Source organism: Oncorhynchus keta, chromosome 6, assembly GCF_023373465.1.
Source record: "Oncorhynchus keta strain PuntledgeMale-10-30-2019 chromosome 6, Oket_V2, whole genome shotgun sequence".
Taxonomy (NCBI): Eukaryota; Metazoa; Chordata; class Actinopteri; order Salmoniformes; family Salmonidae; genus Oncorhynchus; species Oncorhynchus keta.
This window is the reverse complement of record NC_068426.1, coordinates 20,425,954-20,444,120: the sequence shown is the minus strand read 5'-3', so window position 1 is coordinate 20,444,120 and position 18,167 is coordinate 20,425,954. Positions and strand designations below refer to the sequence as shown.

The 18,167-nt window shown below is 43.7% G+C and overlaps 1 protein-coding gene across 1 annotated transcript in view; it reads right to left on the bottom strand.

Annotated features, from left to right (window-relative positions):
* Window positions 1-3,809: 3,809 nt before the first annotated feature.
* LOC118385215 (guanine nucleotide-binding protein G(z) subunit alpha) overlaps window positions 3,810-18,167 on the bottom strand; it is a 51,195-nt gene continuing 36,837 nt past the window's right edge. The window contains exons 2-3 of the mRNA XM_035772167.2: window positions 16,275-17,710; window positions 3,810-5,771 (exon numbers count right to left, since the gene is read on the bottom strand). Of these exons, the coding sequence (XP_035628060.2) occupies window positions 5,427-5,771; window positions 16,275-16,997 (1,068 nt within the window). The 5' untranslated portion in view covers window positions 16,998-17,710 and the 3' untranslated portion in view covers window positions 3,810-5,426. The remainder of the gene's footprint in view (window positions 5,772-16,274; window positions 17,711-18,167) is intronic.

Sequence of the window (18,167 nt, the reverse complement as noted above, 5' to 3'; positions counted from 1 at the left end):
TTATGCACGTTCGCCACTGAACAGCATTTTCCACCACCATCAACAAAACACCAAATTATGTCATTTATTGAAGAAGAATTGTGTCGCCTTCCTCCAATAGAGCTCAAGACACTTCTAAGACAAATCTATGACAAGGTGCATTGAAGCTGTTCTGGCTCGTGGTGGCCCAACAATACCCTATTAAGACACTTTATGTTCATGTTTTCTTTATTTTGGCAGTTACCTGCATATCTAGTGCATATGGCCATTCCAACCAACAACATGTTTTGGGTGTTCCCATAGCTAGAATCATGAAGAATTGTAAATCACAACACCGCCCTTTTGTATCTCAATATCAAATCCTTTCTGGGTAACAATTAAAGCTGCAATATGTCACTTTTTGGGCGACCTGACCAAATTCATATAGAAATGTGAGTTAGTGATCTTTCATTCTCATTGAAACGAAGTCTAAGAAGCGGTAGATCTGTTCTATGTGAGCTATTCCTATGCTTCCCTATCTTAATTTTGTTTTTGAATCTTTTACCCTTGTTTTTTTTTACACCAGCTTCAAACAGCTGAATATACAATATTTTTTTTAATGGAAAATATATTTTACAGCGGTTTAGATGGTACAATGATTCTCTACCCTGGACTTGCTTGTTTTGTCACATAAACATTTTGCAAACAGGAAATGGCAAAGCGATCACCTTACTGGGATTTTTGCTTGGACTGTCTGGGAGTGGTCTGAGTGGGGATAGGGAAACTGAAAGTTAGCTGTTATTGACAGAGAGGTTTGGAACTCTTTCTTATTGCTCTATAAACTAATTTACCACATGGTGGTGTCCCCATGGAAGGTCAAATCTTCATCCCACCAAAACAAGCTGACATTTCAGGTAGTCTTTTCAAATAGCTCTTACACTTAAAGGGCATTGATCATAATTTTCACAATTTAACAGTATTATCCCAACCTCATCGTGTGGATATATATGAAACACATGAAAATTACGTGTTTGACTGCACTGAGGCTACCGATGTTCTCTTCAGAGGTAGACTCGCTCTGGCAGCCCAAACAGCCAAATACTCCATCATAACGTGAATCGATTCTCAATTGCCATACGGTTCTAGAAACAGCGTCGGGGCTCTGAACAAAAGGACTCCGGGAAGAAGATACCTTCATCAACAAGCGGTAAAGGTAGTCAGCTTCTATGAATGGGCTACCGTGTTCACATTCAGACCGAGCGTCGGGGCTCTTAACAAAAGCCCCCCACGAAGATGCCTTCAATCAGAAGGTGCTAAAGGCAGGTAGCTTCTATAAAGGGGGTATAGGGCTATGTGAAACCAGCTGCAGTCTGTTCCATCTATGCAATGATGAGAAATCCTGGAAAGTTACAGCAATGAAACTGAAGTATGTGTTTAGTTTATATTCTTTGGTAAGAACAGTGGTCCCACTCTTTCTCCCCTTTCTTCTCTAGTCAGTATGGTTGAACACACAAGCTCTCAAAAGTGTACAGAGAAAAATGAACCTGATTGCCAAGGTCCTCCAAATTACTGCAGATGATACTGTCTGTGTGACGGAAGTGAATGAGACCAATCATTGAAATGATCGATAGCTCTAGAGGCTTAATTCCTTCTTTCTCATTAAGAATTGATTAGCTACAGAGTCTCTCATCAGCTGGAAAAGTCTCAGGGGGACACATGTAGAGGCCTCTCTGCTTAAACACTGTTTGAAGTGGGCAATTATCTGGCTGGTGGGGAGTGGGCAATGTTAGATATATTTATGACATAATATCCCACCTCTGTTTTCAGACAGGTGTCTTCTCAGTATGCTGTGAATCTGTCACTGCTGCTGCAAGTTCCACTCTCACCCACAGGGAGGCAGCATAGGTCCAGATAAAGAGCCATCCATGCATACTGCTGTGTCATGCAAAACAGGTTTGCTTTTCCCCCACATCCTACCTACATAAAACATTATCCCCCTATCTTATAATTATAAAGGATTGTCCAACTGTCAAATAGGTCCCAGGCCTGGTGCCTGAGAGGGAAGTCTTAACAAGATTCACTGTCTGCCACCGTGTGCCAACGTTTTGTCAGTGCCAACTAATGTCCTTTTAATGTCCACTAACCCGAATGCATGTGAGTTAATAGCTCCTTCTCATCCAAGGTGTAATTCCATTTCATCCCTGATCAATAGTGATTGACTGTAAAACAGTGTATGAGGCTTAATTGCACCCCTCACCTCCCTAACATGAATCCTATCCTGTTGCAAAGCCATGTGGGCCTTTCAGTGACAGAGACAAGACAGACAAATATGACAGCAGTTTAGCAGAGGATCATATTACAGTTGTGCTGAATGATGACGTTTGAATCGACATTTACATGTCCTCCCTGACTTTCAGCATGGTATTTGGGCCGGTCGTTGTTTTTGTTTTATCAAATGTTGTGTATGTTCAACACCTCTGTTGGCAAAGGGCATCTTCAGTCATCTTCTATTACTAATACGCTTGAGAAAATCGACTGGAGTCTTTTGAGGTGTCTGTCATATGCTGCAAATTGCACAAAAATCTATAAAAAATAATGTTGTGATCCCACTGAGTTACAGCAAGAAGATACAAAGCAAATAGAGATAAAGCCATTTCCTTTACAAGTGGGCACACAATGCATTTCAACACCAGTAGACGCCTTAAGAGCATTTCTGGTGGAAACACAAAGCATGATCCAGAAACATTGCTCTGGCCCTCAATGTTGTAATTCCTAACAATTTTGTAACTGCAAAACTTGTTTCCATGTATGGCTGCTGCTTGCTTTGTTCCACATTGTTTCCACTTCACCCACCAACAACATTATTAAAAAGCATACTGTGTCCACAGCACCTCAGTGGTTATTGCCTCTGCCACGTGATGTCAGATATATTTTGTACTGAAGCTTTTGAAATTATAGTTCCCCATGATGGATGATTGAAAACATTGACGGTTTTAAGTCTGTTTGATCTCCATATGTCTTTAAATTCACGTCCCATCCAGTAATTCAAAAGTATTCTGTCTTCTCTTGCTCAGTTGGTATCACTCCTCACAAAATAGGAGTCTTGGTGGATCTCTCTCTCTCTCTCTCTCTGAGGCTTAGATGTCAACAAGGTTAAAACCCGGTCCAGCTACAGGGTCAGCAGGTCAGGGTTGAGATTGAGTTATCCGGCACGGCTCTGACAGACACTGTCCTTGTTTTTACTCAGTCACGTCGATCATTCCATGCAAGCTAACTTAATGAAGCAATAGTGCATAGATTCTGATACATTCTAAATAAGCAGGAGGCTCTGTGGCTGGCCAAACAGTGACCTGTGTAACCATTTGCAGTCGGAAAAGGTCATGCAGGGTTTGTGCTCTAATTAGAGTGGAATGTGTGGTCATCCTAATCGCCTCTGCCACCCTGTCACGTCTCTGCTGCAACACAATTCTCATTACATAAATCAATTTACCAGTAATTGAATTGCCTACTCTAATGGTGTGTCAATTATGTGTCCCTCCCTGGTAGGGCAGCATGGTGGCCCAGAAAAGCACAGGCTCTTTTTATGGTTATTTAGGAGAGAAGAGAGAGAGTTGGTTTAGGAACTGCATGTCCCACTCACAAATTGGAAAATACTTTATGGAGGGAAATAGTGGGAGCGTGGTGTGAGATTAGAATTAGTGGCATAAGTGCCTCATCAGCCACAGTGTCTGGAATGCTATTTGTGGAAACTTTTCTCGTGCAGATCTGAAACATAGCAGCATGTATTTCCCTGTATACCCCTACCCTACCCATGACCACCACCCAAAAACACATTCTTTGCACAACCAGGATTTGCATAATTCATTTTATTTTTTATTTTTTTTTATAGTTCTTCTAAATTGGCTGTTTTTTGTTTAACTGGACATCCTGTAAAGTCAAGTCTGAAGCCCTTAGCTGAGTTTGCACATCATCCTCTTCGCTGAAAAGTTGAGGGTTGGAGGAGAGTAGAGCGGGGCTTTCATCCCTCTCTCTCTCTCTCTCTTTCACGTTCTCTGTCACTCTAACTCAACCTTTTATTGATCATTTGTTTTAACAGTGAACCTTACAGCATATTTACACATCAAACCCACTGTATAACCACGTCCACATAGACAATGCAAGGAGAGTTAAACTGAACCGTTTGTTTTTTTGTCATTCATATTTTTTGCAGTCTTAACTTTTCTCCTTTAATCCTCCCTCCATCCACATTATGTTCTCATGCTGGGTTTGTAATGAGCTTGTCATTGATGTCATCACCATCATCATCATCATCTCAATTTATAGAACTCTTTTCAATATATTCCTCTTAGACAACAGCTGTACAATCGTACACAGTGTTTGACTTTTATATATGTTTTTGGGGAATATATTAGTTAAACCTAAAATAAAAGTAATCATATCTGAAGAAAAATGTATCAATATCCCAAAGTAACAAAATCATGCATGTTTTACGGTTTCTGTCAATAAAAACCCAAAAGATAATATTATTGATGGGATCTGTTTTTATTTACACTAAAATTGGCACTGTTTTTTTAAGTCTTTGTTGCTGGAAACTGGAATGATCTTAGCGAACACTCGATGACTCTATGGCGTGAAACACTCTCCTGGTAAGTCAGAGAGACCTGCTCTAAAAAGCAGGTTTTGACAAATAAAGAAAGACCAACAGAATAACCTTGAAGAGCCATTCAGCCCTCAAAAAATGAGATCCAATGTGTGTAGATAAATACCCTTTACTTCAGCTTCAGACTGTGGAAGTTTTCTCCTATGGACGGAAACCCTGTGATATACAGTAAGTCATGTCCTCGTACGATATTCCCAGGACATCTGTGACTCATCATCTCCCTATTACCTTGCCAGGTGAACCCACCTTTTAAGGGGGAAAAATCCAAAGGAAATTAATGATTTTCAAAATTCTTCTCGCAAAGCAGCATTCAATGACTCAGGTAAATCAAACAACCTAAAAGGACAAATGTAACTTTGAAACTGACAGTAAAGAACTCGGACTGCTCAATCCCAAGTTTGGCAGGCAGAGGGTAGGGGACACGGTCTTCAGTTTTCAGTGTTTCCATGTCAAACAAATGCTTGACAGTTGATCCCAAGTCCTTGTGTGTGAGCAAAAATAAGGATGTGTGTGTACATGTGTGTTTGTGTGTCTCTACATACTTATATATTCAGTGCAAACACATTTATGCTGACCTTGGGTGAATCCCATCTTGATCCCACCTTTGACCCTCAAATCTAACATTTCAAGCAGGTCGGTTGAACCTATAGCCTGTCCCTGACAATCCCCAACCCCCTTGCAGGTTTTTTCTTTCTTCCACTTCCTCAAAGAGACGGACAGACAGGCAGACCTTGTGTGTACCGTGCCTGGTAGCGAGCGGGCCTACTGCTGCCAAGCAGCCCGTTCTCCCCCCACCCTATCCCCAGTCCTAGCACAGCCCAATGTACTTGAGATTGTTCTGGATGATCACATCTGTGACTGCATCGAACACAAACTGGATGTTGCTGGTGTCTGTGGCACAGGTGAAGTGCGAGTAGATCTCCTTGGTCTCCTTGTTGCGGTTGAGGTCTTCGAACTGCCGCTGCACGTAGACCGCTGCTTCCTCGTAGGTGTTCTGACCTCTGTAGTCGGCGAAGCACACGGTCAAAGGGATGCGCTTGATCTTCTCGGCCAACAGGTCCTTCTTATTGAGGAAGAGGATGAGTGAGGTGTTGGTGAACCAGTTGTTGTTGCAGATGGAGTCAAACAGACGCAGGCTCTCTGCCATACGACTCTATAGAGAGGAGGGAGGGAGAGAAGGAGAAGAGTCAATAATGAGAATTTTTCAGTTTGCGTACTGACATGAGACACAGCTTATTGATATGTGGGGGAATGGCTGTTCAACAAACAATGAACCAGCTATCTCACGGGATCCTTTGAATGCTATTTTACATACAGGCTGTTTGTAGCCTTGATTGTGTTAAATTAATTGGAGTGGCTTTAATCTATGGATTTAATCTATCATTTATTGGTTGTGAATATGATTTGCTTCAACTGTTATATCTGCCAAAACATGTAATACAAAGTTGCCAATAACTCATTGAAAATGAGAACAGGTTTTGAACCTATAGTGTAGATAAAAAAAAAGATTTGTGGCTGTTGCTCTGCACGTCACAGATTTCCACTCGAGCAGCCAAAGGTGTGGCTTCTATGTTGTCTAAACATGTGCTGATGACTCGGTCAGACAAAGACCTGCACTTAAACTCTCATCCTGCAGGAAAACAGAGCACATGTCTCCTCTCTGTCACTAACCTTAGCATGAGTAGAGAAATGTTACGGCCCACATAAACACTAACTGAGTTACAGTAAAATAGCACATCAAATACTTGTTTTTTAGGTCAGGTGAGTATGAAATGTATCACAAATCAAAGGTATTACGTTTCATGGAACCTCCACTGTGTGTTACTCTGAACTTAACCATGTACAGGAACAATTGCCAGTGTGAACAGTTGGACTAAGCGACAGAATAGACTTGATAGGTTGAGTACATCTCTTAAGCCCAACATATACTCAGCGATGACATATTTACGCAACCCTTCAGCTTTAGTCATGGAAGCATAAGCATAGCCTGCCTGACGTTGGCTTTGCCCAAAACACAACTTCACTGTCTCTTCTCTTTCTATGATTGCTAGACTGTATTTTTGAAGTCATTTTAAATTACGCAATACGCGTATCTTGTGGTTCTTAGTTTTTTTGAACCACCAGACTAAGACCCATTTGTTTTGTGCTGCCTCAGAGATGTCAGCTGTGCGTTATCTAAACCCCTAGGATAAGTTGTATTTTTCTTCTAAAAATGTTTTCCAAATTCCTGAAGCGGAGCCAGTTCTGTTACCAAAAAAATGTAACTTATGGTGAATGTTTGTGTTTCAAACCTCTAAAACCCATTAAATGTAAAAACAAAGAGGACGTTAACAGCCCCCTAAAATACTGGCATACTGAAAAATATTTGCACATATTACTGGGTAGTGTAGTTGTTATAGAAGTATAACAAGGAAACAGTTGCTGATCATGCTGGGCAGTTGGTGAAGCCAAATGTGAAAATATGATGATGCAGCAAGTAGAGCACAGTAATGGATTATGCTTTTCCAAAGATGTACAATATCTATGTGACTAACAAAAACCTTAGGCCTGATAGATCTGATATTACACTAAAGCCCCCCAATGATTAACAGTAAGAGAGAGAGAGAGAGAGAGAGAGAGAGAGAGAGAGAGAGAGAAATATGGATGGGGCTGGAGAGGCTGCAGGCATGTGGTGTGTATCCAGTAGCTTGTGACTGAAGGAGGAGCTCATTTCGAAGACTGGGCTGCTGTTTAAAAGGTTACACAAAATATCATGGTGCTCTGAGCAAATCACAAGATCAAGAGAGAGAGAGAGAGAGATATATGTGTGCAATGTTAAACCAGGGACTAGGCAAATTCATTCAGATGCCTTTATACTATACATTCTATGAACCAATCATCAATATACGGACTCGTTATGGATCTGAAGCAGCTCTTGGTGGAGCTTAGAGATTCTCCAAACAGGAACCGGTGCAGTGGTGTGAGACGCAGGCTCTTTTCTCTGGTATAAGTAGGCATCCTTGGTGTCCACATCACCAACAAACTATCTGGTCTAAACACACCAAGAAAGTTGTGAGGAGGGCACGACAACAACTTTTCCCCCTCAGGAGACTGAAAAGATTTGGCATGGGTCCCCAGATCCTCAAAAAGTTATACAGCTGCACCATCGAGAGCATCCTGGCCGGTTGCATCACCGCCTGGTATGGAAACTGCTCGGCATCAGAACATAAGCCGCAACAGAGGGTAGTGTGTACGGCCCAGTACATCACTGGGGCCAAGCTTCCTGCCATCCAGAACGTATATACTAGGCAGTGTCAGAGGAAGGCCCAAAACATGGTCAAAGACTCCAGTCACCCGTCATAGACTGTTCTCTCTGCTACCGCATGGCAAGCGGTACTGGAGCGCCAAGTCTAGGTCCAAAAGGCTCCTTAATAGCTTCTACCCCCAAGCCATAAGACTGCTGAACAATTAATCAAATGGCCACCCGGACTATTTGCATTGACCCCCCCCCCCCTGTTTTTACACTGCTGCTACTCTCTGTTTATTATCTATGCATAGTCACTTCACCCCTACCTGTACAAATTACCTCGACTAACCTGTACCCCCGTACATTGACTCGGTACCCCCTGTATATAGCCTCATTTTTGTTATTTTTGTTGTTTCTTTTTACTTTAGCTTATAGTAAATATTTTCTTATCTCTATTTTCTTAAAACTGCATTGTTGGTTAATTAAGGGCTTGTAAGTAAGCATTTCACGGTAAGGTCCACACCTATTGTATTCGGCGCCTGTGACAAATACAATGTAATTTGATAATAGGGACTGAGCTCAGGGCCCTAATCAGTGTACACTAAATAAGGTCAGAGCCAGTGGCTCCTGCCCTCCACATGTTCTCAGAGGTTCTACACCAGAGCCCTGCTGCATGGAGAGGAAGGCAGAAGCCCACTCACTGGCTTTGGGATCCTCTATACTCCGTACCTGCCGACTCCATCATAGTAAGAGTTACAGCTTCTCTGAGGGAGAGTGGCAAGGAGGGAAAGGGGAGTGGGTACCAGGGTAGCAGCACACAGCATGAAGCTCCCCTCTCCCATAGACTCTACACACACCATCACCCTCCCTCTCCATGGCCTCCTGGCAGTGCCCCTTCTCCCTGAGCACTCTAGACACACAAGCCTACGCTTAAGTATTAATGAGGAGGTTCAACCCTGTGTTAATGCTTTGTTTCCAGTAAATATATATCCTGGAGTGAGTGAAGAGCCACCCCTCCATAATTCAATTCATTAAGGTTCGCTTCATATGGCACTACCATATAATTGGCAGAGCCTCAAAGAAAAGGGCTCTCTATACACATACACTCTCTCCCTTGTCTCAGTTCTCTCTCCTCTCGCTGGCTGTACACTGTGCTGCTGCTCTTTGCAACATCCAATCAAAAGCTCTGGGTTCTAAATGTGCAGCCTATAAACAACATTTAATTCCAGGATCATTTGAATTCAAGAAGGTTCCACAAGCAATTTTTATGTTTCAGTGTTTTACTGTCATTGATGTCCCCCATACATTCTCCATACCGTAATAATGATGATTTATAATGTACACATTCACATCAAGGACTCTAAAGTCTAACTCACATGACTACTACTGCTTGCTAGACACCCCTATTATTTACTGGCAAAAGTGTTGGGTTACAACACAGTGCACTTTGCTGTGTGTTGGTTAACATCACATGTCGAACTCATTCCACGTAGGGGCGAGTGTCTGCGGGTTTCACTCCTCCCTTGTACTTGATTGATTAATTAAGGTCACTGATTAGTAAGATACTCCCCTCAACTAGTCGCCTAGGTCTTAATTGAAAGGGAAAAAAAACTACAACCCACAGCCACTAGGTCCTCCATGGAATGAGTTTGACACTCCTGGTATACATGCATGGTTGGGAGAAAACATGGTGGGTGGCTTTGTAGAAATGCTCTATGTGGATTAGGAGAGGCAAGGACTAACTGAGTTTGAGATCGTAAACTATGTTTAAATATTGACTACATGATATTGCATAGTCGGTGAGTGTTTCAAGAGCTAAGCCAAGAGTGGAATGCCTGGCAAAAGTATTCATCCCCCTTGGCGTTTTCCCTATTTTTTTGCATTACAACCTATAATATAAATGTATTTGTATTTGTATTTCATGTAATGGACATACACAAAATAGTCCAAATTTGGTGAAGTGAAATTAAAAAACGGACTTGTTAAAAAAATATATAGATTTAATAAAAAAATTGAAAAGTGATGCGTGCATATGTATTCACCCCCTTTGCTATGAAGCACCTAAATAAGATCTGGTGCAACCAATTACCTTCAGAAGTTACATAATTAGTTAAATAAAGTCCACCTGTGTGCAATCTACTGTGTCACATGATCTCAGTATATATACACCTGTTCTGAAAGACCCCAGAGTCTGCAACATCACTAAGAAAGGGGCACCACCAAGCAAGTGGCACCATGAAGACCAAGGAGCTCTCCAAACGGGTCAGGGACAAAGTTGTGGAGAAGTACAGATCAGGGTTGGATTAAACATTTTGAACATCCCACAGAGCACCATTAAATCCATTATTAAAAAATGGAAAGAATATGGCACCACAACAAACCTGCCAATTGAGGGCCGCCCACCAAAACTCACGGACCAGGCAAGAAGGGCATTAATCAGAGAGACAACAAAGAGACCAAAGATAACCCTGAAGTAATTGCAAAGCACCACAGCGGAGATTGAAGTATCTGTCCATAGGACCACTTTAAGCCATACACTCTACAGAGCTGGGCTTTATGATAGAGTGGCCAGAAAAATAAGCAAACACGTTTAGTGTTTGCCAAAAGGCATGTGGGAGACTCCCCAAACATATGGAAGAAGGTACTCTGGTCAGATGAGACAAAATTGAGCTGCATCAAGGAAAACGCTATGTCTGGCGCAAACCCAACACCACTCATCACCTCGAGAACACCATCCCCACAGTGAAGCATGGTGATGGGGACTGGGAGACTGGTCAGAATTGAAGGAATGATGGATGGTGCTAAATACAGAGAAATTCTTGAGGGAAACCTGTTTTCGTCTTCCGGAGATTTGAGACTAGGACGGAGATTCACCTTCCAGCAGGACAATGATCATAAGCATACTGCTAAAGCAACACTCGAGTGGTTTAAGGGGAAACATGTAATTGGCTTAGAATGGCCTAGTCAAAGCCCACACCTCAATCCAATTGAGAATCTGTGGTATGACTTAAAGATTGCTGTACACCAGTGGAACCCATCCAACTTGAAGGAGCTGGAGCAGTTTTGACTTGAAGAATGGGCAAAAATCCCAGTGGCTAGGTGTGCAAAGCTTACAGAGACATAACCCAAGAGACTTGCAGCTGTCGTTTCTGCAAAAGGTGGCTCTACAAAGTTTTGACTTTGGGGAGTGAATAGTTATGCACGCTCAAGTTCAGTTTTTTGTCTTGTTTGTTGTTTGTTTCACAATAAAAACTATTTTGCATCTTCAAAGTGGTAGGCATGTTGTGTAAATCAAATTATTCAAACCCCCCCAAAAGGCAACAAGGTAAGGCAACAAAATACAAAATAGGTCAAATGCCAAGGAGGATGAATCATTTCGCTAGCCACTGTATGTCCCTCAAACTCAACTCTGGACCTTGAATCCTTTTCCACTTCATTGTTCCTGTCACGATCGCTGTCATCGTGGAAATGACCGGACCAAGGTGCAGCATGGTGAGCGGACATTTCTTTTTTTTGATAAATGTCGCCAACAAAACAAAGAACAAGGAAACGACCGTGAAGCTTACTTAGGCTATAATGCTCCTAACAAAGACAACTACCCACAAATACAAAAGGAAAAAAGGCTGCCTAAGTATGATTCCCAATCAGAGACAACGATAGACACCTGTCCCTGATTGAGAACCATATCCGGCCAAAACATAGAAACAAAGAACATAGAGTTTCCCAGCCGAGTCACACCCTGACCAAGCAAATATAAAGAATAAAAAGATCTCTACGGTCAGAGCATGACAGTTCCCCTCTAATCAGGGACTGATTTAGACCTGGGACACAAGGTGGGTGCAATATCAGGTAGAACTAAAAACAAGCAGGCTCCAGATCTCATAGGGTAAGAGTTGAATACCCCTGCTCTATGTCATCCTATCTGCTGTGAAACCCAGTTTCCAATTAGACATAATTCCCTAATCATTAATATAAAATTGTATTACCTTAACTCGTTTAATTAGGACTTTCATATTAACTTGTTAAATTGAAGCGTGAGAAAGTACGCCTACGCTCCTTAGGAGATGTTAAACCTGTTGATAAGTGTGGTCCTATTCTGGATCCTCTCTGGAGTCACTGGACACTTTAATTTAACATCTCTACTATGTCTATGGGGCTTAGAGTGCAATCACAGATCACTGTAACAGCTCTTTGAAATGTATGTCCACTGTACAACACTCCAACCAACAAGCCCTTATACTTTGTTCTCACCTCACATACACACAGTATGCAACCCAGTTGTTGTGCACTCCCTACCGCATACAAACATTCATTTACTTACAGTACACGCACCCATGCAGGCAGAACACACACACGCAGAAGTGCACGCACGTGCACACACACCTCATATCTATTCTCTCCAGTGCTGCTGTGTGTTGTACAGTCCTCCTCCCCCTCCCCTAGTCACAGCTCACTGTCAACAGCCCAGGATTAGGAGCGTTTGACTGGTCTGTTGCTAGGCAACTGAAGCCATGGCAACCAATTCATTATGAAGACAGAGATGGGACAGGGTAAATGCATCAGGGAATATGGGCTGGTGGGTCTAACATCCCTGTGTAGCATGCCCTACCAGTGATTCAGCACTACACTACATGTGATGGAATAAGAGAGAGAGTCGAGATCTAATTCCTAATTCTACAGTTACAGTACTCATGATTCTGCCCATTCATGTCCTCTTTGCAGTCATTCAGCCTTGTATTACATGTTAGCATATCATAGTCAAAGGTCATCATCATGTGTTCCCCAGCCTCTTGTATTCAAACTCTTCCTTGAAATTACCTCTGGACCTGTCCTGTCCTTTCGCTGCAGATCAAATCTACAGGCAGACACACACCCTCCCTACCCACTCTCTCTTATCTTCTCTCCCCTTCTCACCTCTCCCCTAGATCAAGCACTAGGCAAGCACTATAAGTCATTACAGCTCACAGAAACCAATATTCCAAAGCTGAACAATTAGCTATGCTATTGTTACAACAATTTGTTCATCATTTGTTCTTGTCTGTCAATGGCTGAGAAGCATCACATGAGCTATCTAATCCAATCAGGTTCCTTGGCAAAAAAAGAATAATAATAAATTGGACATTCAACATCAGCCGATTGCGCAAAGGATGTTGGCAGTTTAAGATAACCATTGCAACTGGGTCCATTTTGTTAAAGGGCATGGCTGAATGATGACTGTGGTTAGTGAGTTGAGTAGGTTATACTATAGATCCATACCCACTCCATTACTCATGTAATTGTAGATCCAGCACTTTTTCTCTGTGGAGAAACCTCAGCTCTCAGTCACTCTTCTCCCAGTTCTACTATGGCTCTCTAGGAAGCTTTATCTTGATCATTTGTTTCCTGCTCTCTCCCTATCTCTAACCTAAAGACTCCTCTATCCTTAGCTGTCCCATACACATACACTGACAAAAAAAACTGTGGCATCAGTAAACTGCCTAGAGATAATGCCAGGGGTTCCTTCTTGTCTCACAGTGACTCAAAGAAAGATTTATGCACCAATACACACACAAAAAAGTAAATACCTCAAAATATATTCCTGTTTAAGACCGAGTCATTTTGTCCTTCGTGAGAGGGGGGAGAGAGAGATTGCTATTTGAGAATGAGCGGCGTCAACTCCCTCAGAGGAGGTATGGGGGATCTCAGGGAGGTAGCCACTGAGAATCTGGGCCAGCCCTAATGCGGTCTCTCTCCATGACTCCCTCCCTGACTCTCTTCTTCTCTGACTTCCTAACTGTCTCAGAGTCCGTCCATGTCTCCCTGCTTGCCTCCCTGCCAATCCCTGCCTCTTCAGACGCATTCTAATCTGGCTCCAAAGGTTTATGAGACACATTGGGACATAATGTTACCCGGGGATTCTGTGTCCATTGTGTGTGAGGATTTGAAGTTACGGTTTCAAGATACAATACATGACCAGAAGTATGTGGACACCTGCTTGTCGAACATCTCATTCAAAAATCATGGCCATTAATATGGAGTTGGTCCCCCCTTTGCTGCTATAACAACCTCCACTCTTCTGGGAAAGCTTTCCACTAGATGTTGGAACATTGCTGAGGGGACTTGCTTCCAATGACCCGCAAAAGTATTAGTGAGATGGACAATGATGTTGGGAGATTAGGCCTGGCTCACAGTCAGTGTTCCAATTCATCCCAAAGGTGTTTGATGGGGTTGAGGTCAGAGCTCTGTGCAGGCCATTCAAGTTCTTCCACACCAATCTCGACAAACTGTTTCTGTATGGACCTCACTTTGTGCATGGGGGCATCGTCATGCTGAAATAGAAAAGGGCCTTCCCCAAACTGTTGCCACAAAGATGGAAGCACAGAATTGTCTACAATAATAGCCATAATTCCTCCTCCACCAAACTTTACAGTTGGCACTATGGATTCGGGCAGGTAGCATTCTCCTGGCATCCGCCAAACCCAGATTAGTCCGTGGGACTGCCAGATGGTGAAGCGTGATTTATCACTCCAAAGAACGCATTTTCACTGCTCCAGAGTCCAATGGCCGCAAGCTTTACACCCCTCCAGCCAACGCTTGGCATTGCACATGGTGATCTTAGGCTTGTGTGTGGCTGTCGGCCATGGAAATCCATTTCATTAAGCGCCCGACGAACAGTTATTGTAATGCTGACGTTGCTTCCGATGGCAGTTTGGAACTTGGTAGTGAGTGTTGCAACCGAGGACAGACGATTTTTACGCTCTTTGTGCTTCAGCATTCGACAGTCCCATTCTGTGAGCGTGTGTGGCCTACCACAAAGTGGCATCCTATGATGGCGCCATGTTGAAAGTCACTGAGCTCCTCAGTAAGGCCATTCTACTGCCAATGTTTGTCTATGGAGCTGAAATAGCCAAATTCACTCATTTGAAGGGGTGTTCACCTACTTTTGGCCATGTAGTATATCAACAGAAAAACATGTGTCCGAGTCAGACACCACTACTGCTGGAGCTGTTTTCGTCATTTCAAACATCGTACATCATATGACGTGCTTGAAGGCTTGAAATACACCAGAACTTGGTTTGTACTCGAACAAAATGTTTCTCTGAACACAACACGTCATATGATGTTGATTAGAATAACTAACGACTGTGCAGGCCTATCAACATTCCATAGTATCTAATTAACAATTCAAATAGTATTCATGTTATTCATGCTCATCTCTCAAACCTTGAAAACACATTGGGTTGAAAAAGCCTATGGCAATAAAGGGGAAAGCTGTGTAAACTGTTCCAACAGACACTTTACTGATAAGGTCCCAAATCAGCTGTGGCTGCCAACCACACCCAGAGTTCATAAATAATGTCCACTGGCTGAGTTCTCAAAGACAGGGGAGGAGAGCAGTCGGGGCTCCGAATTCTTAACAATCCCTTTTTTCCTTCTCCATTCCTGACTTCCTCTCCTTCTTTCTCTTCATTTCCCCCCCGTTTCATCCAGGAAGTCAATTGTTCCTGCACCTGCGACATCCCACTGCTGAACAGTGCCCTCGAAAGCTGCTAATTCTCACAGGTACACCCTCACACCTTACACTGTGAACTCAATTAACACCTAACTGCATTTTCCTCTGAAGAATATATTTATAACTCTTCTAAAACTAATTGATTTCATGTACTAACTCAGCCAGGACCTAGTACATCTTGTCTTATTTATGTTACACGTGAATTATCAGGCCACAGTTGCCACGGGAAGGTAGAGTATAGCTAAAGGTTACAAACAAGAACACAATGCACGTTGTCATATGTTACAGCAGCAACTTTCCCTCCCTTTCTCTAACAGCTAAGATCCAAACCTCTCTGTAACTGACATGTTTCCGGGAAATATATTGTAGATAAGGAGAATCTAGACCATGACAGAAGCATTCTATATTGTTTTATGAGAAGTAGCATTCAGGGGAATGCAGACGGTTGTATAGAAGTAGCAATGAAGCAGCAGAAATAGCATGAGACTCATGTGCTGTTGCATGTGTTATCTGCTCTCAATGCTTCTCGCAACAGTTAGCTCTCTATCTATGAATAAAGTCTTCCCTTCTCATGCGTTCACTGGGCAAAGATATCATATCTACACAGAATGTCAGATACATGTTCCTCTTTGAATCGTTAGATAAGGGTTGTTACTTGATCCTTTACCTCCAACATTCTGAGGACACATGCTAGAGGTCAACTTGGGCCTCTGCCATTTTGAATGATATTATGATGTACAGTATATTCAATTCTGCAAAAATAAGTTGTGTGGTAAGAATTGACCTTAAATGTAATCCACCCTGAGAAGTGTGAAGAGGAGAACACCACAGTGTCATAGATAACAGCACACCCCAAGGGTGTGATGGCAGAGTGTGGACAGGAACTGACTGGTTGTGTAATGGCTAATGTTGCGTGTGTTGCCCATGGCTTCCCTTACCGTCTGGTTGTCTTCGTAGAGCTTGAGGTCATAGCCGCTTAGCTCCACACAGAAAATGATGGCGGTCACACCCTCGAAGCAGTGGATCCACTTCTTCCTCTCTGAGCGCTGCCCCCCCACGTCTACCATCTTGAAGGTGAGCTCCTTGAAGGTGAACTTGTTCTCCACGATGCCCGTGGTCATGTCGCGGGAGCGCAGGATGTCCTCCACGGTGGGGATGAACTCGTTGGAGGAGATGCGGTCCAGGTCGTTCAGATAGTAGGCAGTGTTATCCTCCAGGTGGTACTCGTTGGAGCGGCAGAAGCACTCCTGCACCCCTGAGTCATCCCACAGGCGCTTCATTACCCCATGCAGCTCCGCTGTGATCTCCCCTTTGCTCTCGGCCGGCCCGGTCAGGGCGAAGAGCTGCACGGCGTCATAGGCGCGGTCAGGGTTGTGGAAGTCGATCTTGAGCGTGGCGAGGGCGCGGATGATGCGTGTGAGCGAGTCAATAGCGTTGTAGAGGATGAGGGGCTTGTACTCCTTGCAGGCGTCCAGATTGAAGCCTCCACTGTGGATGATCTTCATCTGCTTGACGATGGTGCTCTTGCCAGAGTTGCTGGTGCCCAGCAGAAGGAGCTTGATCTCACGCCGCTGCCGCTGGCTCTCCGAGCGCAGGTGGCGGTCGATCCGCCGGGAGCGCCGGGCCGCCTCCTTCTCCTCTGAACTCTGCCGGCAACCCATGGTCGTCTGCCACGCGGTGAACACTGAGGAAAACGTGGTGATCGCAGAAGAGAACGTGCCGGGTGGCAAAAATGGCGTGTATGGGATCAAACCGAAATAATCCGAAATATCAAAAAGAGCAGAGATGAGAGACTAGGCAAAAGAAAAAAGGAATGTATGTCAGAGCAGGGATTGGATTATGTTTGAATCCTTAATGCTGCAGGGGCTTGATGGGAAGAGAGAGAGACACTTTCCTTCAAACCTGCCACTCAGAGCACACAGAGAGAAATGGGAACCACAGAGCAGGAATGACTCAAGAGTATTTTATTATCCTCGTGGTCTAGGGTATGTCCGTTGGTCTTCTGTGGGTTTATCCCAGGCTTTGCGACGAGCGTTGCCGTAGAGCTCTACCAGGACATGTTGGGAGGCCCACACAGAGCCTGGAGCTGACTACCTGATGCCACGGGGGCTGGGGGTCATATCAGGGGTTACCCCCCTTAGGAAGCTTGCGGAGCAGGAAGGGAGAGGGAGGTGTTAGTAGAGACAGTGTTCAGGGATGATGTGTAGGTGTAGCAAAACCCCCTCGCTCTCCTCCCTCATGGCTCTCACGTCGCCATTCCCTATCTTTGTGACTGCAGTCATCCACGTCAGTCCTTCCCGCGTTGTCTGCCTCCTTCTCTCTGGGCTATATTCTGCTCTGTTTCCTCGTCTCAGGCGAATGAAAGCCTCCGTTCCTGCCAAAAAAAAGAAGAAGAGGAGAGACATGAGCAATGAGCACAGAGTCATGATGAATTAGAGCATAGGAGCCCGAGAGGAACAAAGAGGTGAACTGCTTCATAAACGTCTCAACACAAACACACAAAATACAAATACTCAAATGCACACTCATAAACATGTAGACAGTGAAACACAAAATATTGTACCCCCAAAGTTGACCATGTGTGTCCGCTAAAAGGCATTTGAGGACACAGCACACGTTCTCTTGGTCAAAGCCCTGACCTGTATCTCGGCTCCCCAGCTGTGTTGCCATAGTGTCCCTCTTTGTGCTCATTTCCTCTTTACTGTTTGTTTCTAACAGGAGTTTCTCCCATCTATCTCCCCATGCAGCCCTGTGTTACCATTGACCCATTCAGAGCTGAGTCACACACAAGCAAACACCCACCCATGTACAGACATACATACATACATGCA